Consider the following 25999-nt stretch of genomic DNA (forward strand, 5'->3'; position numbering starts at 1 on the left):
GCAGTCCGGGCTGTGAGAGCTCAGAGTGAAGGGGGAGGGAGCCTTCCTGGGTATTTCAATCAAGCAATCAATCAACCAATCAATCAGTCAATCAATCAATCAAGCAATTCATTCATTCATTCAATCGTATTTATTGAGCGCTTACTGTGTGCAGAGCACTGGACTAAGCGCTTGGGAAGTCCAAGTGGGCAACATCTAGAGACGGTCCCTACCCAACAGTGGGCTCACAGTCTAAAAGGGGATTCATTCATTCATTCATTGATTCATTCATTCATTCAATTGTATTTATTGAGCGCTTACTGTGTGCAGAGCACTGTACTAAGCGCTTGGGAAGTCCAAGTGGGCAACATCTAGAGACGGTCCCTACCCAACAGTGGGCTCACAGTCTAAAAGGGGATTCATTCGTTCATTCATTCATTCATTCATTCATTCATTCAATCATATTTATTGAGCGCTTACTGTGTGCAGAGCACTGTACTAAGCGCTTGGGAAGTCCAAGTTGGCAACATCTAGAGACGGTCCCTACCCAACAGTGGGCTCACGGTCTAAAAGGGGATTCATTCATTGATTCATTCATTCATTCATTCATTCAATCATATTTATTGAGCGCTTACTGTGTGCAGAGCACTGTACTAAGCGCTTGGGAAGTCCAAGTTGGCAACATATAGAGACGGTCCCTACCCAACAGCGGGCTAAGAGTCTAGTCAAGCAATCAATCAAGCAATCAATCAAGCAATCAATCAATCAGTCAATCAATCAAGCAGTCAATCAATCAATCAATCTGTAAATGGTATTTCTGGAGTGCTTACTCGGTGTAGAACACTGTATTAAGCACGTGAAACCATAAGCACATCGTGGGCAGGACATTCATTCATTCATTCAATCGTATTTATTGAACGCTTACTGTGTGCAGAGCACTGGACTAAGCGCCTGGGAAGTACAAGTTGGCGACATATGGAGATGGTCATTCATTCATTCAGTCGTATTTATTGAGCGCTTACTGTGTGCACAGCACTGCACTAAGCGCTTGGGAAGTACAAATCGGCAACATATAGAGACGGTCATTCATTCATTCATTCAATCGTATTTATTGAGCGCTTACTGTGTGCAGAGCACTGGACTAAGCGCTTGGGAAGTATAAGTCGGCAACATATAGAGACGGTCATTCATTCGTTCATTCAATCGTATTTATTGAGCGCTTACTGTGTGCAGAGCACTGGACTAAGCGCTTGGGAAGTACAAGTCGGCAACATATGGAGACGGTCATTCATTCATTCAATCGTATTTATTGAGCGCTTACTGTGTGCACAGCACTGCACTAAGCGCTTGGGAAGTACAAATCGGCAACATATAGAGACGGTCATTCATTCATTCATTCAATCGTATTTATTGAGCGCTTACTGTGTGCAGAGCACTGTACTAAGCGCTTGGGAAGTCCAAGTTGGCAACATATAGAGACGGTCCCTACCCAACAGTGGGCTCACAGTCTAGATGTGAGTATTCCTGGGTATGTCAATCAAGCAATCAATCAATCAATCAAGCAGTCAATCAAGCAATCAATCAAGCAGTTAATCAAGCAATCAATCAGTCAATCAAGCAATCAATCAATCAGTCAATCAAGCAATCAATCAATCTGTAAATAGTATTTCTGGAGTGCTTACTCGGTGTAGAACACTGTATTAAGCACGTGAAACCGTAAGCGCTTCTTGGGCAGGACGTTCATTCATTCATTCAGTCGTATCTATTGAGCGCTTACTGTGTGCAGAGCACTGGACTGAGCGCCTGCAAAGTACAAGCTGGCAACATACAGAGACGGTCCCTAAACTCTGTGGATCAAAGTCTCCCAAGCGCTTAGTACAGCGCCAAGCAGCGTGGCTCGGTGGAAACGGCCCGGGCTTGGGAGGCCGAGGCTGCGGGTTCTAATCCCGGCTGCGCCACTCATCGGCCGGGTGACCTCGGGCAAGTCGCTTCATTTCTCTGGGCCTCAGTTCCCTCATCTGGAAAATGGGGATGAAGACTGGGAGCCCCCCGTGGGACACCCTAATGGCCTTGTAATAATAATTTTGGTATTTGTTAAGCGCTTACTATGTGCAAAGTACTGTTCTAAGCGCTGGGGAGGTTACAAGGTGATGAGGTTGTCCCTCAGGGGGCTCACAGTCTTCATCCCCATTTTATAATAATAATAATGATGGCATTTATTAAGCGCTTACTATGTGCCAAGCACTGTTCTAAGCGCTGGGGAGATTGCAAGGTGATGAGGTGGTCCCTCAGGGGGCTCACGGTCTTCATCCCCATTTTATAATAATAATAATGATGGCATTTTATTAAGCGCTTACTATGTGCCAAGCACTGTTCTAATCGCTGGGGAGGTTGCAAGGTGATCAGGTGGTCCCTCAGGGGGCTCACAGTCTTCATCCCCATTTTATAATAATAATAATGATGGCATTTATTAAGCGCTTACTATTTGCCAAGCACTGTTCTAAGCACTGGGGAGGTTGCAAGGTGATCAGGTGGTCCCATGGGGGGCTCACGGCCGGCTCAGTGGGAAGAGCCCGGGCTTTGGAGCCAAAGGTCGTGGGTTCGAATCCCGGCTCCGCCACAAGTCTGCCGTGTGACCTGGGGCAAGTCACTTAACTTCTCTGAGCCTCAGTTACCTCATCTGTAAAAATGGGGATTAAGACTGCGAGCCCTATGTGGCACAACTTGATCACATTGTATCCCTCCAGCGCTTAGAACAGTGCTTTGCACATAGTAAGCGCTTAACAAATGCCATCATTATTATTACTATTATTATCCCCATTTGACAGATGAGGGAACTGAGGCACGGAGAAATTACGCGACTTGCCCAAAGTCACACAGCTGACAGTTGGCGGAGTCGGGATTCGAACCCATGACCTCTGCCTCCCAAGCCCGGGCTCGTTCCACTGAGCCACGCTGCAACTACCCCAGGGCTTAGAACAGGGCTTGGCACATAGTAAGCGCTTAACAAATACCAAAATTATTATTATTATTACAAGCGCTTACAAAGTAAGCGCTTTCCTACCTCCTTCCCCTCCCCACAGCACCGGTCTGTATGTTTGTACAGATTTATTACTCTATTTATTTTACTTGGACATATTTACTATTCGATTTATATTGTTAATGATGTGCATCCAGCTTTATTTTTATTTATTCTGACGACTTGACACCCGTCCACATGTTTTATTTTCTTGTCCGTCTCCCCCTTCTAGACTGTGAGCCCGTTGTTGGGCAGGGATCGTCTCTATCTGTTGCCGACTTGTACTGCCCAAGCGCTTAGTACAGTGCTCTGCACACAATAAGCGCTCAATAAATACCATTGAATGAATGAATGAATGAACAACTACAATTATTCTTATGAAGCGCTTAGTCCAGTGCTCTGCACACAGTAAGCTCTCAATAAATACGATTGAATGAATGAACAACTACCATTATTCTTATCAAGCGCTTAGTCCAGTTCTCCGCACATAGTAAGCGCTCAATAAATACCATTGAATGAATGAATGAATGAAGAAATACTATTATTATTAAGCGCTTAGTCCAGTGCTCCACACACAGTAAGCACTCAATAAATACGATTGAATGAATGAATGAATCAACAACTACCATTATTCTTATGAAGCGCTTAGTCCAGTGCCCCGCACACAGTAAGTGCTCAATAAATACCATTGAATGAATGAATGAATGAATGAAAAACTACCATTATTCTTATCAAGCGCTTAGTCCAGTGCTCCACACACTGTAAGCACTCAATAAATGCGATTGAATGAAGGAACAATTACCATTATTCTTATGAAGCGCTTAGTACAGTGCTCTGCACACAGTAAGTGCTCAATAAATACGATTGAATGAATGAATGAATACCATTGAATGAATGAATTAACAACTACCATTATTCTTGCCAAGTGCTTAGTCCGGTGCTCCGCACACAGTAAATGCTCAATAAATATGAATGAATGAATTAATTAATTAATGAATGAACAACAACCATTATTCCTATCAAGCACTTAGTCCAGTGCTCCACATGCAGTAAGCGCTCAGTAAATACCATTGAATGAATGAACAAATACCATTATTCTTATCATCAAGCGCTTAGTCCAGTGCTCCACACACAGTAAGTGCTCAATAAGTACGATTGAACGAATGAATGAACAACTGCCATTATTCTTATCAAGCGCTTAGTCTAGTGCTCCTCACATGGTAAGCGCTCAATAAATACGATTGAATGAATGAATGAACAGCTACCATTATTCTTATCAAGCGCTTAGTCCAGTGCTCCGCACATAGGAAGTGCTCAATAAATACCAATGAATGAATGAATGAACAACTACCATTATTCTTATCAAGCGCTTAGTCCAGTGCTCCACATGCAGTAAGCGCTTAATAAATACCATTGAATGAGTGAATGAATGAAGGAACAGCTACCATTATTCTTATCAAGCGCTTAGTCCAGTGCTCCACACACAGTAAGCACTCAATAAATACGATTGAATGAATGAATGAACAACTGCCATTATTCTTATCAAGCGCTTAGTACGGCGCTCCGCACACAGTAAGCGCTCAATGAATACGATTGAATGAATGAATACCATTGAATGAATGAATGAATGAACAACTACCATTATTCTTATCAAGTGCTTAGTCCAGTGCTCCGCACACAGTAAGTGCTCAATAAATACGATTGAATGAATGAATGAATGAACTACCATTATTCTTATCAAGCGCTTAGCCCAGTGCTCCGCACACAGCAAGCGCTCAATAAATACAATTGAATGAATGAATGAACAACTACCATTATTCTTATCAAGCGCTTAGTCCAGTGCTCCGCACACAGTAAGCCCTCAATAAATACGATTGAATGAATGAATGAATAAACAACTACCATTCTTCTTATCAAGCGCTTAGTCCAGTGCTCCGCACACAGTGGCATAATGATTTGCCTGTATATATGTATATATGTTTGTACGTATTTATTACTGTATTTATTTATTTATTTTATTTGTACATATTCATTCCATTTATTTTATTTTGTTAATGTGTCTTGTTTTGTTCTCTGTCTCCCCCTTCTAGACTGTGAGCCCGTTGTTGGGTAGGAACCGTCTCTAGATGTTGCCAACTTGGATTTCCCAAGCGCCTAGTCCAGTGCTCTGCACACAGGAAGCGCTCAATAAATACGATTGAATGAATGAATGAATGATTTCTACTTCATTTTTCCATTCAGATTTCAGGAATTAGAACTTGGGTAATCAGTCAGTCGATGGTATTTATTGAGCACTTAATTTGTGCAGAGCACTAGAGAAGCAGCGTGGCTCAGCGGAAAGAGCCCGGGCTTTGGAGTCAGAGGTCATGGGTTCAAATCCCGGCTCTGCCAACTGTCAGCTGTGGGACTTTGGGCGAGTCGCTTCACTTCTCTGGGCCTCAGTTACCTCACCTGTAAAATGGGGATGAAGACTGTGAGCGCCCCGCGGGACCACCTGATCACCTTGTAACCTCCCCAGTGCTTAGAACAGTGCTTTGCACATAGTAAGCGCTTATGAGCCCACTGTTGGGTACGGACTGTCTCTATATGTTGCCAACTTGTACTTCCCAAGCGCTTAGTACAGTGCTCTGCACACAGTAAGCGCTTAATAAATATGATTGATGATGATGATGATTATTATTATTAGAAGGTTCGAGAAGCAGTGAGGCCTAGGGGATTGAGCCCAGGCCTGGGAGTTAGAAGGTCCTGGGTTCTAATCCTGGCTCCGCCACGTGCCGGCTGTGCGGCCTTGGGCAAGTCACCTCCGTTCTCCGTGCCTCAGTTCATTCGTTCATTCAATCGTATTGATTGAGCGCTTACTGTGTGCAGAGCACTGTGCTGAGCGCTTGCCTCAGTTACCTTAAGATGGGGATTGAAGCTGTCAGCCCCACGCGCGTCGAATGCGATTGCCTTGTATCTACTCCATCATCATCATCATCAATCGTATTTACTGAGCGCTTACTATGTGCAGAGCACTGTCCTAAGCGCTTGGGAAGTACAAATTGGCAACATATAGAGACAGTCCCTACCCAACAGTGGGCTCACAGTCTAAAAGTCTACACTCCAGCGCTTAGTACAGAGCCCGGCACATAGTAAGTGCTTAATCCCGTGATCAAACATATAGGGAGCTACTGATGTGGAAAGTAGGGTTGAAAAGAATAGGATTTGACGGACTTGCCCCTCCACTGAAGGAGCAGGAGAAGGGAAAGAAAGGACAAAGTTTGGCCAGTGGAATTTGCTTCCCAAAGTGCCTTGTGTGTGCTCCTTTGGCTCCCGCTCCGTCGGCTTCCCAATATTCCCGTTGGAAGAGCATCCTGATTTTAGAAGGAATCTGGGAAGGCTTCCCAGGGGAGGCGGCGGCGCCGGGTACCGTTCTGAAGGAGGGGAAGGATGCGGATGGGAAAGAGAAAGGGGGACGGTTGGACTCCCGTGATTCCCAAGCACTCCCAGAGTAGGTCTCGCTGGAAGTTCTGCGGTCGAGAAGCGGAAAGCGGGGGCCGGGGAAAGTGGTTCCGTCCTGACGGGCCAGCAAGTAGCAGGAGTACTGTTCTGAGCGACAGAACGGCCCTGCGGAGATGAATGGAGCCTGCTGGCTTTTCACCTCCCTGTCCCCAGGCATGGGGAAAGCGGGAGAAATCCCCCAAATGGAAGCTATTTTGAAGAAGAAGGAAAGTAGTTCCATCCTGACGGGCCAGCAAGTAGCAGGAGTACTGTTCTGAGCGACAGAACGGCCCTTCGGAGATGAATGGAGCCCGCTGGCTTTTCACCTCCCTGTCCCCAGGCGTGGGGAAAGCGGGAGAAATCCCCCAAATGGAAGCTATTTTGAAGAAAAAGGAAAGAAATCTCTCCCGGTCCCTCTTCACGACATCCGCGGGCCCGCTCGGCAGCCTCCTCGCTTGCCCCAGTGGCCAGCAGGCTCAGGAAATGTGATTTTCAAACAACAATCAATCAATCGATCATATTTATTGAGCGCTTACTGTGTGCAGAGCACTGTACTAAGCGCTTGGGAAGTACAAGTCGGAAAATAACAGTGATTTTCCAGGCGGCGTCTTCCCACTCCTCCACAACCGCAGCGTGGCTCAGTGGAAAGAGCCCGGGTTTTGGAGTCCGAGGTCACGGGTTCGAATCCCGGCTCCGCCAATTGTCAGCTGGGTGACTTTGGGCAAGTCACTTCACTTCTCTGGGCCTCAGTTCCCTCATCTGGAAAATGGGGATTAAGACTGTGAGCCCCCCGGGGGACAACCTGATCACCTTGTATCCTCCCCAGCGCTTAGAACAGCGCTTGGCACATAGTAAGCGCTTAATAAATGCCATTAAAAAGAAAAAAAACCGCCGGGAGTTGCCCATCCACATCAGGCAGAAAGTCCTCGTCGGTTTTAAGGCACTGAAACCGCTCTCTCCCTTCAAAACCCTCCTGAAATCACATCTCCTCCTAAATCAATCAATCAATCAATCGTATTTATTGAGCGCTTACTGTGTGCAGAGCACTGTACTAAGCGCTTGGGAAGTCCAAGTTGGCAACATATAGAGACGGTCCCTACCCAACAGTGGGCTCACAGTCTAAAAGGGGGGGCCCTAAAGGCCTAAAGGCCCTTAGCGTGAAATCCTACCGTTTCCCCTCTCCGTAATCTGTTTTAATTTCTTTCTCTCCCCCCGTTTCCTTGCACGCTCCTTGTGGACAGCAAACGTGTCCGTCGCATTTTACTCTCCAGGGTGTTCAGTACAGTGCTTTTCATCCACTCCTCTTCTCCCACTCCCTTCTGCGCCGCTCTTACTTGCTCCTTCATCCATCCATCCTCCCTCCCATCCCCACAACACAAATGTACCGATCTGTTATTTATTTCTCCATTTACGTTAGCGCCCGTTTTCCCCTCTTGACCGTGAATTCGTTGTGGGCAGGGATGCGTCTGTGTGTTGTTATATTGTCCTCTCCCAAGCTCATAATCAATCAATCAATCAATCAATCTTATTTATTGAGCGCTTACTGTGTGCAGAGCACTGTCATAATACTGTGCTCTGCACACGGTAGGCGCTCAGTAAATGCCACTGAATGAATGAATGAATTGACAGATGGCTGGCATTCTGTCCAAGCCCCTCTCCTATGATGAGCCCTCCCCCATTAATAATAATAATAATAATAATAATAACGGCATTTATTAACTGCTTACTATGTGCCAAGCAGTGTTGCAAGCGCTGGGGAGTTTACAAGGTGATCAGGTTGTCTCTCGGGGGGCCCACAGTCTTAATCCCCATTTTACAGATGAGGAAACTGAGGCCCAGAGAAGTGGAGTGACCAAAGTCAAGTGGCGAAGCGGGATTTGAACCCATGACCTCTGCCTCCAAAGCCTGGGCTCTTTCCGCTGAGCCGTGCTTCTGTGATTTTCCCATTTCCTATTCCTATTTCCTATTCCCATACCGCAAGCTTTCCCGTGATAATACTAGTTATTATTTCCCATTTCCCATTCCCTAACCGCGAGCTTTCACGTAATAGTAATAATTATTATTATTACGGGATTTGTTAAGCGCTTACTCCGTGCCGAGCGCTGTTCTAAGCGCTTGGGGTAGCCCACTGTTGGGTAGGGACTGTCTCTATATGTTGCCAACTTGTACTTCCCAAGCGCTTAGTACAGTGCTCTGCACCCAGTAAGTGCTCAATAAATACGATTGATGATGATAGAGGGTAATCAGGTCATCCCACCCAGGCAGAGGGGAGGGAAAAAAGGAAGGCCGAGAGGAATTTTGTGGGGAGGATAGAGCAAACCGTGGGATCGTGGGGTTGGGATCCTTTACGGAGACAGTCGGACGTCCGGGCCGGAAGACCTTCTTGCGTCCTCTGAGGTGATTTTGTTTGTATTTCATTTATTCATTTATTCAATCGTATTTATTGAGCACTTACTGTGTGCAGAGCACTGTACTGAGCGCTTGGGAAGTCCAAGTTGGCAACATCTAGGGACGGTCCCTACCCGACAACGGGCTCACGGTCTAGAAGGGGGAGACGGGCGACAAAACAAAACATGTGGACGGGCGTCAAGTCATCAGAAGATGGAGAAGCAGCGTGGCTCAGTGGAAATCAATCAGTCGTATTTATTGAGCGCTTACTGTGTGCAGAGCACTGGACTAAGCGCTTGGGAAAAGCCCGGAAAGAGCCCGGGCTTTGGAGTCAGAGGTCATGGGTTCCAATCCCGGCTCCGCCACTTGTCAGCTGTGTGACTTTGGGCGAGTCTCTTCATTCATTCATTCCATCGTATTTATTGAGCGCTTACTGTGTGCAGAGCACTGGACTGAGCGCTTGGGAAGTCCAAGTTGGCAACATCTAGAGACGGTCCCTACCCAACAGTGGGCTCACAGTCTAGAAGGGGATTCATTCATTCATTCATTCAATCGTATTTATTGAGCGCTTACTGTGTGGAGAGGACTGTACTAAGCGCTTGGGAAGTCCAAGTCTAGAGACGGTCCCTACCCAACAGCGGGCTAACAGTCTAGAAGGGGGAGACAGACAACAAAACCAAACATATTAACAAAATAAAATAAATAGAATAGTCAATCAATCAATCATTCCATCGTATTTATTGAGCGCTTGCTGTGTGCAGAGCACTGGACTAAGCGCTTGGGAAGTCCAAGTTTTCAACATATAGAGACGGTCCCTACCCAACAGCAACTCACTTCACTTCTCTGCGCCTCAGGGACCTCATCTGCAAAATGGGGATGAAGACTGTGAGCCCCTCAAGGGACAACCTGATCACCTTGTAATAATAATAACAATAATAATAATAATAATAATAATAATAATAATGGCATTTATTAAGCGCTTACTATGTGCAAAGCACTGTTCTAAGCGCTGGGGAGGTTACAACCTGATCACCTTGTAATACTAATAATAATAATGGCATTTATTAAGTGCTTACTATGTTCAAAGCACTGTTCTAAGCGCTGGGGAGGTTACAACCTGATCACCTTGTAATACTACTAATAATAATGGCATTTATTAAGTGCTTACTGCGTGCAAAGCACTGTTCTAAGCGCTGGTTAGGTTACAGGGTAATCAGGATGTCCCACTGGGGGCTCACAGTCCCATTTTACATTGTAACCTCCCCGGCGCTTAGAACAGTGCTTTGCACATAGTAAGCGCTTAATAAATGCCATTATTATTATTATTATTATCAGAAGAAATAGAAATAAAGCTAGATGCACATCATTAACAAAATAAATAGAATAGTAAATACGTACGAGTAAAATAAAATGTATTGGGCAGAAACCCATTCATTCATTCATTCATTCAATCGTATTTATTGAGCGCTTACTGCGTGCAGAGCACTGTACTAAGCGCTTGGGAAGTCCAAGTTGGCAACATCTAGAGATGGGCCCTACCCAACAGCGGGCTCACAGTCTAGAAGGGGATTCATTCATTCATTCATTCAATCGTATTAATTGAGCACTTACTATGTGGAGAGCACTGTACTAAGCGCTTGGGAAGTCCAAGTTGGCAACACCTCGAGACGGTCCCTACCCAACAGCGGGCTCACAGTCTAGAAGGGGATTCATTCATTCAGTCGTATTTATTGAGTGCTTACTGCGTGCAGAGCACTGTACTAAGCGCTTGGGAAGTCCAAGTTGGCAACATCTAGAGACGGTCCCTACCCAACAGTGGGCTCACAGTCTAGAAGGGGACTCATTCATTCATTCATTCATTCAATCGTATTTATCGAGCGCTTACTGTGTGCAGAGCACTGTACTAAGCGCTTGGGAAGTCCAAATCGGCAACATCTAGAGACGGTCCCGACCCAACAGCGGGCTCACAGTCTAGAAGGGGGAGACGGACGACAAAACAAAACATATTAACAAAATAAAATAAATAGAATAGAATAGAGATGGGATCTGAGATCTAGAACCTGCAGAGCGGGCCCCAGAGCAGCGTGGCTCTGTGGAAAGAGCCCGGGCTGCGGAGTCAGAGGTCGTGGGTTCGAATTCCCATTCCACCACTCGTCTGCTGTGTGACCTTGGGCAAGCCGCTTCGCCCCTCTGCGCCTCAGTGGCCTCTTCTGTAAAATGGGGATGAAGACTGTGAGCCCCACGTGGGACAACCTGATCACCTTGTAACTTTCCCAGCGCTTAGAACGGTGCTTTGCACGTAGTGAACGCTTAACAAATGCCATTATTATTATTATTATTATTATTATTATTGGTGGGCCAGAGTGGGGAGCGATTTAACAAATACCATCATTATTATTATTATTGGTGGGCCAGAGTGGGGAGCGATTTAACAAATACCATCATTATTATTATTATTGGTGGGCCAGAGTGGGGAGCGATTTAACAAATGCCATCATCATTATTATTATTATTATTATTATTATTATTATTATTATTATTATTATTGGTGGGCCGAAGTGGGGAGGGGTCACAGGCTGTGGGTTTTCATGTTGCCCGATAACGTGGCGTAATGGAAAGAATCGGACCCAGGGTTCTCATCCTGGCTCTTCCAGTCAATCAGTCAATCATATTTACTGAGCGCTTCCTGCTGTGTGATCTTGGGCGAGCCACTTATCTTAGAACAGTGCTCAGTGCTTAGAACAGGGCTTGGCACGCAGTGAACGCTTATATTATTCCGGCTCCGCCACTTGTCGGCTGTGTGACTTTGGACAAGTCACTTCACTTCTCTGGGCCTCAGTTTCCTCATCTGTAAAATGGGGGTGAAGACTGTGAGCCCCCCCCATGGGACAACCTGATCACCTTGTAGCCACCCCAGCGCTTAGAACAGTGCTTTGCACATAGTAAGCGCTTAACAAATGCTATCATTATTATTATTCATTCATTCATTCAGTCATATTTATTGAGCGCTTACGGTGTGCAGAGCACTGGACTAAGCGCTTGGGAAGGACAAGCTGGCAACATATAGAGACGGTCCCGACCCAATGATGGGCTCCCGGTCTAGAAGGGGGAGTGCTAAGTGCTAAGTGCTAAGTACAGTGCTAAGTGCTTAATACAGTGCTCTGCACATAGTAAGCGCTCAATAAATATGATTGATGATGATGAAGGGGGAGACGGACGACAAAACAGAACATGTGGATCGGTGTCAAGTCATCAGCACGAATAGAATGAAAGCTAAATGCACATCATTAACAAAATAAATAGAATAGTAAATATGGGCAAGTAAAATAAATAGAGTAATAAATCTGTGCAAATATATATCCAAGTGCTGTGGGGAGGGGAAGGAGGTAGGGCTATTATTATTATTATTATTAGATTATTATTATTATCTGTACCTCCGTTTCTTCATCTGTAAAATGGGCATTCGATGCCTGTCCCCCCCGTCCCCTGAGAATGTGAGTCCCATGTGTCTGATCTGACTCTCTTGTGTCTAAGATATTGTAGATTGTAAGCTCGTTGTGGGCAGGGATTGTGTCTGTTCATTCAGTCGTATTTATTGAGCGCTTACTGTGTGCGGAGCACTGTACTAAGCGCTCGGGAAGTCCAAGTCGGCGACGTATAGAGACGACAATGGGCTCACGGTCTAGAAGGGGGAGACGGATGACAAAAAAGAACATGTGGATGGGTGTCAAGTCGTCAGAACAAATAGAATGAAAGCTAAATGCACATCATTAACAAAATAAATAGAATAGTAAATATGGACAAGTAAAATAAATAGATTAATAAATCTGTACAAATATATATCCAACTGCTGTGGGGAGGGGAAGGAGGTAGGGCTATTATTATTACTATTATTAGATTATTATTATTATCTGTACCTCCATTTCTTCATCTGTAAAATGGGCATTCGATGCCTGTCCCCCCATCCCCTGAGAATGTGAACCCCATGTGTCTGACCTGATTTTCTTGTGTCTAAGATATTGTAGATTGTAAGCTCGTTGTGGGCAGGGATTGTGTCTGTCCATTCAGTCGTATTTATTGAGCGCTTACGGTGTGCAGAGCACTGTACTAAGCGCTCGGGAAGTCCAAGTCGGCGACGTATAGAGACGACAATGGGCTCACGGTCTAGAAGGGGGAGACGGATGACAAAAAAGAACATGTGGACGGGTGTCAAGTCGTCAGAACAAATAGAATGAAAGCTAAATGCACATTATTAACAAAATAAATAGAATAGTAAATATGGACAAGTAAAATAAATAGAGTAATAAATCTGTACAAACATATATCCAAGTGCTGAGGGGAGGGGAAGGAGGTAGGGCTAATATTATTATTATTATTAGATTATTATTGTTATCTGTACCTCCGTTTCTTCATCTGTAAAATGGGCATTCGATGCCTGTCCCCCCGTCCCCTGAGAATGTGAGCCCCATGAAGGACAGGGACTGTCTGATCTGACTCTCTTGTGTCTAAGATATTGTAGATTGTAAGCTCGTTGTGGGCAGGGATTGTGTCTGTTCATTCAGTCATATTTATTGAGCGCTTACTGTGTGCAGAGCACTGTACTAAGCGCTCGGGAAGTCCAAGTCGGCGACGTATAGAGACGACAATGGGCTCACGGTCTAGAAGGGGGAGACGGACGACAAAACAGAACATGTGGACGGGTGTCAAGTCGTCAGAACAAATAGAATGAAAGCTAAATGCACATTATTAACAAAATAAATAGAATAGTAAATATGGACAAGTAAAATAAATAGAGTAATAAATCTGTACAAACATATATCCAAGTGCTGAGGGGAGGGGAAGGAGGTAGGGCTAATATTATTATTATTATTAGATTATTATTGTTATCTGTACCTCCGTTTCTTCATCTGTAAAATGGGCATTCGATGCCTGTCACCCCGTCCCCTGAGAATGTGAATCCCATGTGTCTGACCTGATTCTCTTGTGTCTAAGATATTGTAGATTGTAAGCTCGTTGTGGGCCGGGATTGTGTCTGTCTGTTCATTCAGTCGTATTTATTGAGCGCTTACTGTGTGCAGAGCACTGTACTAAGCGCTTGTACTAAGCCTTTGTTGTTCTATTGGACTCTCCTAATAATGATAGTAATTGCGGTATTTGTTAAGCGCTTACTACGTGACAAGCACTGGGTAGATCCCAGGTAATCAGGCCGGACACATTCCCTGTCCCACACGGGGCTTCCAGTCTTAATCTCCATTTTGCAGAAGACTGGGAGCCCATTTTACAGAAAAGGTAAAAACTGAGGCCCAGAGAAGTGAAGCGACTGACCCAAGGTCACACAGCGTGCAGGCGGCGGAGCCGGAATTAGAACCCACGGCCTCCGATTCCCAAGCCCGGGCTCTTTCCACTAGGCCACGCTGCTTCCCAAGCGCTTAGTACAGTGCTTTGCACACAGTAAGTGCTCAGTAAATATGTGAATGATCCTGTTGTTGGGTAGGGACTGTCTCTATATGTTGCCAACTTGTACTTCCCAAGCGCTTAATACAGTGCTCGGCACACGGTAAGCGCTCAATAAATACGATTGAATGATTATCTACTCCAGCACTGAGTAAGCGCTTCCCAAATACCATTATCATTATCCTTAAAAAAATGTGGCTGGGTGCCTCAGGAGATCTGGATTCATTCATTCAATCACATTTATTGAAATGCCATCATTAGAATAATTATATTATATAATAATTATATTATATATTATTATATAATAATTATATTATACAATAATATAATAATTATTATAATAATGACATTTATTAAGCGCTTACTATGTGCAAAGCACTGTTCTAAGCGCTGAAATGGAGGTTGAGACTGGGAGCCCCACGTGGGACAGGGACTGCGTCCAAACTGATTTGCCCGTATCTACCCCAGCGCTTAGTATAGTGCCTGGCTCTTAGGAAGCTCTTCATAAATACCATAATTCATTCAATCATATTTATCGAGCACTTACTGTGTGCAGAGCACTGTACTAAGTGCTTATTATTATTATTATTATTATTATTATTATTATTATTCTAAGTGTTTAGTATAGTGCCTGGCTCTTAGTAAGCTCTTCATAAATACCATAATTCATTCAATCGTATTTATCGAGCACTTACTGTGTGCAGAGCACTGTGCTAAGTGCTTATTATTATTATTATTATTATTATAAGTGTTTAGTATAGTGCCTGGCTCTTAGGAAGCTCTTCATAAATACCATAATTCATTCAATCGTATTTATCGAGCACTTACTGTGTGCAAAGCACTGTCCTAAGTGCTTATTATTATTTTTCTTATTATTCTAAGTGTTTAGTATAGTGCCTGGCTCTTAGTAAGCTCTTCATAAATACCATAATTCATTCAATCGTATTTATCGAGCACTTACTGTGTGCAGAGCACTGTGCTAAGTGCTTATTATTATTATTATTATTATTATAAGTGTTTAGTATAGTGCCTGGCTCTTAGGAAGCTCTTCATAAATACCATAATTCATTCAATCGTATTTATCGAGCACTTACTGTGTGCAAAGCACTGTCCTAAGTGCTTATTATTATTTTTCTTATTATTCTAAGTGTTTAGTATAGTGCCTGGTTCTTAGTAAGCTCTTCATAAATACCATAATTCATTCAATCGTATTTATCGAGCACTTACTGTGTGCAGAGCACTGTACTAAGTGCTTATTATTATTATTATTATTATTATTCTAAGTGTTTAGTATAGTGCCGGGCTCTTAGTAAGCTCTTCATAAATACCATAATTCATTCAATCGTATTTATCGAGCACTTACTGTGTGCAGAGCACTGTACTAAGTGCTTATTATTATTATTATTCTAAGTGTTTAGTATAGTGCCTGGCTCTTAGGAAGCTCTTCATAAATACCATAATTCATTCAATCATATTTATCGAGCACTTACCGTGTGCAGAGCACTGTACTAAGTGCTTATTATTATTATTATTATTATTATTCTAATTTTTTAGTATAGTGCCTGGCTCTTAGTATGCTCTTCATAAATACCGTAATTCATTCAATCGTATTTATCGAGCACTTACTGTGTGCAGAGCACTGTACTAAGTGCTTATTATTATTATTATTCTAAGTGTTTAGTATAGTGCCTGGTTCTTCGTAAGCTCTTCATAAATACCATAATTCATTCAATCGTATTTATCGAGCACTTACTATGTGCAGAGCACTGTACTAAGTGCTTATTATTATTATTATTCTAAGTGTTTAGTATAGTGCCTGGCTCTCAGTAAGCTCTTCATAAATACCATAATTCATTCAATCGTATTTATCGAGCACTTACTGTGTGCAGAGCACTGTACTAAGTGCTTATTATTATTATTATTATTATTATTCTAAGTGTTTATTATAGTGCCTGGCTCTCAGTAAGCTCTTCATAAATACCATAATTCATTCAATCGTATTTATCGAGCACTTACTGTGTGCAGAGCACTGTACTAAGTGCTTATTATTATTATTATTCTAAGTGTTTAGTATAGTGCCTGGCTCTTAGTAAGCTCTTCATAAATACCATAATTCATTCAATCGTATTTATCAAGCACTTACTGTGTGCAGAGCACTCTGCTAAGTGCTTATTATTATTATTATTATTATTATTATTATTCTAAGTGTTTAGTATAGTGCCTGGCTCTTAGTAAGCTCTTCATAAATACCATAATTCATTCAATCGTATTTATCGAGCACTTACTATGTGCAGAGCACTGTACTAAGTGCTTATTATTATTATTCTTATTCTGTTTAGTATAGTGCCTGGCTCTTAGGAAACTCTTCATAAATACCATAATTCATTCAATCATATTTATCGAGCACTTACTGTGTGCAGAGCACTGTACTAAGTGCTTATTATTATTATTATTATTCTAAGTGTTTAGTATAGTGCCTGGCTCTTAGTAAGCTCTTCATAAATACCATAATTCATTCAATCGTATTTATCGAGCACTTACGGTGTGCAGAGCATTGTACTAAGTGCTTATCATTATTATTATTATTATTATTATTATTATTCTAAGTGTTTAGTATAGTGTCTGGCTCTTAGTAAGCTCTTCATAAATACCATAATTCATTCAATCGTATTTATCGAGCACTTACTGTGTGCAGAGCACTGTACTAAGTGCTTATTATTATTATTATTATTATTATTCTAAGTGTTTAGTATAGTGCCTGGCTCTTAGTAAGCTCTTCATAAATACCATAATTCATTCAATCGTATTTATCGAGCACTTACTGTGTGCAGAGCACTGTACTAAGTGCTTATTATTATTATTATTATTATTATTCTAAGTGTTTAGTATAGTGCCGGGCTCTTAGTAAGCTCTTCATAAATACCATAATTCATTCAATCGTATTTATCGAGCACTTACTGTGTGCAGAGCACTGTACTAAGTGCTTATTATTATTATTATTATTATTATTATTATTATTATTATTATTATTCTAAGTGTTTAGTATTGTGCTGGGCTCTTAGTAAGCTCTTCATAAATACCACAATTCATTCAATCGTATTTATCGAGCACTTACTGTGTGCAGGGCACTGTACTAAGTGCTTATTATTATTCTAAACGTTTATTATTATTATTATTATTATTATTATTATTATTATTATTATTCCTCTCCCAACCGTTCTGCTTTCCGTCCCCCTTTTACTCAATTTCCTTTCTCTTTGCTCTCCTGCTTCCTAGTTGGTGTTTCCTAGTTGTGGGGTGGGGGGATTGAAGACCTTTCGGGGGTAAAAAAGATCAGCAGCCAATAATGGCCAGCCTAATAATAATGATAATAATAATAATAATAATAATAATAATAATAACATTTATTACGTGCTTACAATGTGTAAAGCACTGTTCTAAGCGCTGGGGTAGATACAAAGTAATCAAGTTGTCCCACGTGGGGCTCACGGACTTAATCCCCATTTTCCAGATGAGGTCACTGAGGCCCAGAGAAGTGAAGCGACTCGCCCAAAGTCACCCAGCTGACAGCTGGCGGAGCGGGGATTTGAACCCGTGGCCTCTGACTCCAAAGCCCGGGCGCTTTCCACTGAGCCACGCTGCTCCTCTACGCCCCATGATGAACTCACATCTACCCCGGCAGGCAGAACGGTGCCTGACGCGTAGTAAACGCTTAACAAATGTCAAAATGAATTCATTCACTCATTCATTCAATCGTATTTATTGAGCGCTTACTGCGTGCAGAGCACTGTAGTAAGCGCTTGGGAAGTCCAAGTTGGCAACATATAGAGACGGGCCCTACCCAACAGTGGGCTCACAGTCTTGAAGAGGGAGACAGACAACAAAACAAAACATATTAACAAAATAAAATAGATAGACAGTCTAGAATTAAAATAAGGGGGCAGGATTAATAATAATAATAATAATGAATTTGGATTATATATGTATATATGTTTGTACATATTTATTACTCTATGTATTTATTTATCTTGTACATATCTATTCTATTTATTTTATTTTGTTAGTATGTTTGGTTTTGTTTTCTGTCTCCCCCTTCTAGACTGTGAGCCCACTGTTGGGTAGGGACTGTCTCGATATGCTGCCAACTTGGACTTCCCAAGCGCTTAGCACAGTGTTCTGCACACAGTAAGTGCTCAATAAATACGATTGATTGATTGATTAGGGAACAGGGCGCGAACATCTGTAAATTGGGGCTGGAAGGAACTGGTTTGGTTTGGGGTTTCCGGCTCCCAGGCTCCAACTTTTCCCCCAACGGTGCAGGCCTCCGTGGGCCAAGATCTCATCATCATCAATCGTATTTATTGAGCGCTTACTGTGTGCAGAGCACTGTACTAAGCGCTTGGGAAGCACAAATTGGCAACATATAGAGGCAGTCCCTACCCAACAGTGGGCTCACAGTCTAAATCGAAAATCTAAAATCTCGGGATCGAGCTGACTCCCGTTCTCCGGGGCGCGGGGCCTGACTGGTGGGCAGCACATCCCTGGTCACATTGGCCCCATCGGGAATGCCAGGTGACCTGCAGGGACTTCCGCGTGCGGAAAATCCACCCTTTCCTCTCCTTCGGAACCGCCTCCACTCATCGCATCCCGACTGGATTAGTGCATCGGCCTCCTTTCTCATCTCCCATCCTCCTGTCTCTCCCCGCTTCAGTCATTCGTTCATTCATGCAGTTGTATTTATCGAGCGCTTACTGTGTGCAGAGCACTGTACTAAGCACCTGGGAAGTCCAAGTCGGCAACCTGTAGAGACGGTCCCTATTCATTCATTCATTCATTCAATCGTATTTATTGAGCACTTACTGTGTGTGGAGCACTGTACTAATCACTTGATACGAATAGTGGTAGTTCATTCATTCATTCAATGGTATTTATTGAGCGCTTACTATGTGTGGAGCACTGGACTAAGTGCTTGATAAGAGTAATGGTAGTTGTTCATTCATTCATTCAATGGTATTTATTGAGCGCTTACTGTGTGCAGAGCACTGGACTAAGCACTTGATAAGAATAATGGTAGTTGTTCATTCATTCATACATTCAATGGTATTTATTGAGCACTTACTGGGTGCGGAGCACTGGACTAAGCACTTGATAAGAATAATAGTAGTTGTTCATTCATTCATACATTCAATGGTATTTATTGAGCACTTACTGGGTGCGGAGCACTGGACTAAGCGCTTGATAAGAATAATAGTAGTTGTTCATTCATTCATTCACTCAATGGTATTTATTGAGCGCTTTCTGTGTGTGGAGCACTGGACTAAGTGCTTGATAAGAATAATGGTAGTTGTTCATTCATTCATTCATTCAATCGTATTTATTGAGCGCTTCCTGTGTGTAGAGCACTGTACTAAGCGCTTGATAAGAATAATGGTTTTTCATTCATTCATTCATTCAATGGTATTTATTGAGCACTTACTGCGTGCGGAGCACTGGACTAAGCGCTTGATAAGAATAACGGTAGCTGTTCATTCATTCATTCATTCAATCATATTCATTGAGCGCTTCCTGTGTGCGGAGCACTGGACTAAGCGCTTGCTAAGAAGAATGGTAGTTGTTCATTCATTTTACAGATGCGGTAACTGAGGCCCAGAGAAGTGAAGTGGCTCGGCCTAGGTCACACGGCCGACAAGTGGCAGAGCCGGGATTCGAACCCATGACCTCAGACTCCCAAGCCCGGGCTCTTTCCACTGAGCCACGTTTGGACAGAAACGCTGTGGGCGTGTGACGCCCCCTCCTCCAAAATCTCCAGCCTGTCGACCTTTGAATTCATTCATTCAGTCAGTCGTATTTATTGAGCGCTTACTGGGTGCAGAGCACTGTACTAAGCGCTTGGGAAGGACAAGTTGGCAACATCTAGAGACGGCCCCTACCCAACGTGAAGCAGAAACTCCTCGCTCTCGGCTTCAAGGCTCTCCATCGCCTTCGTCCCCTTTTTTCCTCCCGGGACGGGCTGAGGCCGGGGTGGTTTGGATCCCCTGAGCGGCCTGCGTCTGACACGTCTAGTCAGTTCATTCGTTCGGTGGTATTTATTGAGCAGAAATATTATCTCTATATATGTGTGTGTGTATGTGTTTCATGTATGTTTCATATTATTCTATTTATTTTACTTGTACATATTTATTCTACTTATTTTATTTTATTAATGTGTTTGGTTTTGTTCTCTGTCTCCCCCTTCTAGACCGTGAGCCTGCTGTTGGGTAGGGATGTTGCCAACTTGGACTTCCCAAGCGCTTAGTCCAGTGCTCTGCACCCAGTAAGCGCTCAATAAATACGATTGAATGAATGAATGACTGAATCCCCTTCTAGACTGTGAGCCCGCTGTTGGGTAGGGACCGTCTCTAGATGTTGCCAACTTGGACTTCCCAAGCGCTTACTACAGCGCTCTACACACAGTAAGCGCTCAATAAATCCGATTGAATGAATGAATGAATGAATCCCCTTCTAGACTGTGAGCCCGCTGTTGGGTAGGGACCGTCTCTAGATGTTGCCAACTTGGACTTCCCAAGCGCTTACTACAGCGCTCTACACACAGTAAGCGCTCAATAAATCCGATTGAATGAATGAATGAATGAATCCCCTTCTAGACTGTGAGCCCGCTGTTGGGTAGGGACCGTCTCTAGATGTTGCCAACTTGGACTTCCCAAGCGCTTAGTCCAGTGCTCTGCACACAGTAAGCGCTCAATAAATACGATTGAATGAATGAATGAATGAATGAGCGCTCACGGTGTGCAGAGCACTGTACTAAGCGCTTGGGAAGTACAAGTTGACTGTGAGTGTGGGCTAAGCGTCATCTCCGCTCCCGTTCAGGGCCGGAGCTTGCCCTTCCCAGCAAAATAATCGAACAGGATGAAGTTGGGTTCGCCCCGGCCGGCTGGAATTTGGCGGCCGCCCAGCTCACACGAAACGGGAATTAAATATTTACTCTGTGCGGGACGCTGGGCTCGTGCGAGGGACGTGGACGGGTACAGAGGCGCGACACGGGGCCTGGAGGAGATGGGGACCGGCCTCCGTGACCGGAGGAGGCCGAGGCCGAATCCCAATCAATCAATCCATCAATCAATCGTATTTATTGAGCGCTTACTGTGTGCAGAGCACTGTACTGAGCGCTTGGGCAGTCCAAGTTGGCAACATCTAGAGACGGTCCCTACCCAACAGCGGGCTCACAGTCTAGAAGGGGATTCATTCATTCATTCATTCATTCAATCGTATTTATTGAGCGCTTACCGTGTGCAGAGCACTGGACTAAGCGCTTGGCGACCTAGAGAGACGGTCCTTAAGACCGTGAGGTCTTCCACTCTGGCTACAGGAATCGATCAATCAATCAATCGTATTTATTGAGTGCTTACTGTGTGCAGAGCACTGTACTAAGCACTTGGGAAGTCCAAATCGGCAACATATAGAGACAGTCCCTACCCAACAGCAGGCTCACAGTCTAGAAGGGGGAGACAGAGAACAAAACCAAACATATTAACAAAATAAAATAAATAGAATAGATATGTACAAGTAAAATAAATAGAGTAATAAATCCGTACAAACATATATCCATATATACAGGTGCTGTGGGGAAGGGAAGGAGGTAAGGCGGGGGGGATGGAGAGGGGGATCCGTAAAATGGGGATTATAACGGTGAGCCCCATGTGGCACAATCTCATCTCCTTGTATCTTCCAGGGCTTAGAACAGTGCTTTGCACATCATCATCATCATCAGCATCATCATCAATCGTATTTATTGAGCGCTTACTATGTGCAGAGCACTGTGCTAAGTGCTTGGGAAGTCCAAATTGGCAACATATAGAGACAGTCCCTACCCAACAGTGGGCTCACAGTCTAAAAGGGGGAGACAGAGAACAAACCAAACATACTAACAAAATAAAATAAATAAATAAATAAATAAATAGAGTAATAAATATGTACAAACATACATCTATACAGGTGCTGTGGGGAAGGGAATGAGGTAAGATGGGGGGATGGAGAGAGGGACGAGGGGGAGAGGAAGGAAGGGGCTCAGTCTGGGAAGGCCTCCTGGAGGAGGTGAGCTCTCAGCAGGGCCTTGAAGGGAGGAAGAGAGGATTGCACATAGTAAGCGCTTAACAAATACCATCATTATTATTATTATTATTCTCTGAGCTTCAGTGACCTCATCTGTCAAATGGGGATGAAGACTGGGAGCCCCCCGTGGGACAACCCGATCACCTTGTAACCCCCCCCAACGCTTAGAACGGTGCTTTGCATGTAGTAAGCGCTTAACAAATGCCATTATCATCATTATTATTATTAATTCATGATTGTCATCACTCTCAATAGTGTGCCAGCTCTTCTAAGGCAGTCAATCCAACAATCATCATTATTATTATTATTAATAATAATAATTCATGATTATCATCACTCTCAATAGTGTGCCTGCTCTTCTAAGGCAGTCAATCCAACAATCATCATTATTATTATTAATTCATGATTATCATCACTCTCAATAGTGTGCCAGCTCTTCTAAGGCAGTCAATCCAACAATCATTATTATTATTATAATTACTAATTCATGTAGGGGGGGAATATGGATTTTTTTTTTAAATTTCTGTCCTCATTCCCAAGTGCTGAAATTCCTTGCTCTTCACCTAATGATCTTCATCTGCGTGCTGCTCTAGAGAAGCCGCGTGGTTCAGCGGCCGGAGCCCGGGCTTTGGAGTCAGAGGGCGTGGGTTCGAATCCCGGCCCCGCCGCTGATCAGCTGTGTGACGCCGGGCAAGTCACTTCACTTCTCTGGGCCTCAGTTTCCTCATCTGGAAAACGGGGATGAAGACTGGGAGCCCCACGGGGGACAACCTGATCACCTTGTATCCCCCCCCTCCCGGCGCTTAGAACAGTGCTTGGCACGTAGTAAATGCTTAACGAATACCGACATTATTATTATCTAGGGTACAGTGTTCCGGTTTAGGTCGGAGAGCAAACCTGCCAACTCGTATTCCAAGGAAGTGTCCCTCTTCCCCCTTTTCCCTCCCTCGCTCCCTTCTTTCCTTTCTTTCCCTTCTCAGTCCTGACTCGTTCCTGGCTTAGCCTCCGCGTTGAACAATTCCAACTCTTCCTTTCTACGATCGATCGGCGGCATTTCTCGCACACGTCCCGTGCGCCCCGTCGTGCGGCTCAGCGGGAAAGGGCGCGGGCTTGGGAGTCACAGGTCCTGGGTTCTAATCCCGGCCCCGCCGCTGATCAGCCGTGTGACGCCGGGCAAGTCACTTCTCTGGGCCTCAGTTCCCTCATCTGGAAGACGGGGATGAAGACTGGGAGCCCCCCGTGGGGCAACCCGATCACCTTTTAATCAATCAATCAATCGTATTTATTGAGCGCTTACAGTGTGCAGAGCACTGTACTAAGCGCTTGGGAAGTACAAGTTGGTATTTTATTAAGCGTAGTAAGCGCTTAATAAAATACCCTCATTAAGTGGCAACGGCGGTCTCCTTCTGCGCGGGATAATGGCGGGACGGATCGGCCGGAGAAAACGTCGGAAGGCATCAAGGCCGCGTGTGTCCGTGGAGCGTCTAACACGTGTTTTTTTTTTTCCCGACAGTTTTGCAGTTACGACTCCAGCAGAGGAGGACGCAGGAGCAGCTGGCCGACCAAAGCATCATGCCCCGTGAGTTCCTCTTTCCTTTTTCTCCCGCGTGTCTCCGTCCCCGGCTCATCCCTGTTGGCCGAGGTCGCCGGGAGAAGCCACCGTGCTCCTCTCTGGTGAAAAAATTGCAGCCCGCGAGACTCTACGCTCCCCGGGAATGGCGATCGTGCCTTCTGATTCATTCGTTCATTCAGTCGTATTTATTGAGCGCTTCCTGTGTGCGGAGCACTGGACTGAGCACTTGGGAAGGACAAGTCGGCGACATATGGGGACGGTTCCGACCCGACAACGGTCTCGAAGCACAGCGCTCTTTACACAGAGAAGCAGCATGGCCTAGTGCTACAGCCCGGGAATCGGGGTCCTGGGTTCTAATCCCGGCTCCGCCACGTGTCCGCTGGGTGACCTTGGACAAGTCATTTCACTTCCCTGGGCCTCATCAGGAAAACGGGGATTGAAACCGTGAGCCCCAGGTGGGACGGGGACCGCGTCCGGCCCGATTCCCGTGTATCCAGCCCGGAGCGTGGGACGGTGCCTGGCATGTAGTAAGCGCTTAACGGAGGCCGGAATGATGTTATTAGCGGTGGTTGTTGGTGCTTAATCGTGCTGTTGATGGGGGAGAGGTCTCCCGGGGGTCCTGCTGAGGGAGATTTTATCCCGGGTCCGTAGCCGTCTCCCGGAGTCCGATGTGGGGCTTCCTGGAGTCGGCGAAATTCTAGACGCCTTCGGAGCCCAGGTCTTCCCCTCTGCCGTTCATTCATTCATTCAATCGTATTTCTTGAGCGCTTACTGTGTGCAGAGCACTGTACTAAGCGCTTGGGATGTCCAAGTCGGCAACATAGAGAGACGGTCCCTATCAATCAATCAATCAATCAATCGTATTTATTGAGCGCTTACTGTGTGCAGAGCACTGGACTAAGCGCTTGGGAAGTCCAAGTCGGCAACATATAGAGACGGTCCCTATCAATCAATCAGTTGTATTTGTTAAACGCTTACTGTGTGCAGAGCACTGTACTAAGCGCTTGGGAAGCCTAAGTTGGCAGCATATAGAGACGGTCCCTATCAATCAATCAATCAGTTGTATTTATTAAGTGCTTACTGTGTGCAGAGCACTGTACTAAGCGCTTGGGAAGTCCAAGTCGGCAACATATAGAGACGGTCCCTATCAATCAATCAATGTCGTATTTATTGAGCGCTTCCTGTGTGCAGAGCACTATACTAAGCGCTTGGGAAGTCCAAGTCGGCAACATATAGAGACGGTCCCCATCAATCAATCAATGTCATATTTATTGAGCGCTTCCTGTGTGCAGAGCACTGTACTAAGCACTTGGGAAGTACAAATCGGCAACATGCAGAGATGGTCCCTATCAATCAATCAATCAATCGTATTTATTGAGTGCTTACTGTGTGTAGAGCACTGTACTAAGCGCTTGGGAAGTCCAAATTGGCAACATATAGAGACGGTCCCTACCCAACAGTGGGCTCACAGTCTAGCAGGAAGATCAGTTGGAGTTTTATTGGTTGGCTGGAGCCAAACCCTCCGTGCCCCCCGTGACGGATTGGGATCCTTATTATCCTGATCCAATCCGGGACAGGAAGGAGAGTCAACTCTGTGGGATTGTACGCTCCCAAGGGCTTAGTACGACGCTCTGTCCGCTGTGAGCACTCGCTAAATACCGCTGATGATGAGAGGATTATTATGATTACGATTATGATCATCATCATCATCAATCATATTTATTGAGCACTTACTGTGTGCAGAGCACTGTACTAAGCGCTTGGGAAGTACAGACTGGCAACATATAGAGACAGTCCCTACCCAACAGTGGGCTCACAGTCTAAAAGCATTTATGATAGCATTTGTTCAGCGCTTACAATGTGCCGAGCACCGTTCTAAGCGCTGGAGGGGGATACAAGGTGTCAGGTTGTCCCACGGGGGGCTCACAGTCTTCATCCCCATTTTACTGATGAGGTAACTGAGGCCCAGAGAATAATGGTAATAATGATGATGGCAT

At 44.5% G+C, this 25999-nt stretch overlaps 1 protein-coding gene across 3 annotated transcripts in view; it reads left to right on the top strand.

The window, feature by feature from the left end:
- Window positions 1-25999, top strand: part of MYOCD (myocardin) — a 291154-nt gene that overhangs the window by 169277 nt on the left and 95878 nt on the right. For all 3 annotated transcript variants that reach the window (XM_038742905.1, XM_038742906.1, XM_038742907.1), the window contains exon 2: window positions 23943-24008. In XM_038742905.1, coding sequence (XP_038598833.1) covers window positions 23943-24008 — 66 coding nt within the window. The remainder of the gene's footprint in view (window positions 1-23942; window positions 24009-25999) is intronic.

The sequence above is a fragment of the Tachyglossus aculeatus genome, unplaced genomic scaffold, assembly GCF_015852505.1.
Source record: "Tachyglossus aculeatus isolate mTacAcu1 unplaced genomic scaffold, mTacAcu1.pri scaffold_1_arrow_ctg1, whole genome shotgun sequence".
In the NCBI taxonomy this organism is placed as follows: domain Eukaryota; kingdom Metazoa; phylum Chordata; class Mammalia; order Monotremata; family Tachyglossidae; genus Tachyglossus; species Tachyglossus aculeatus.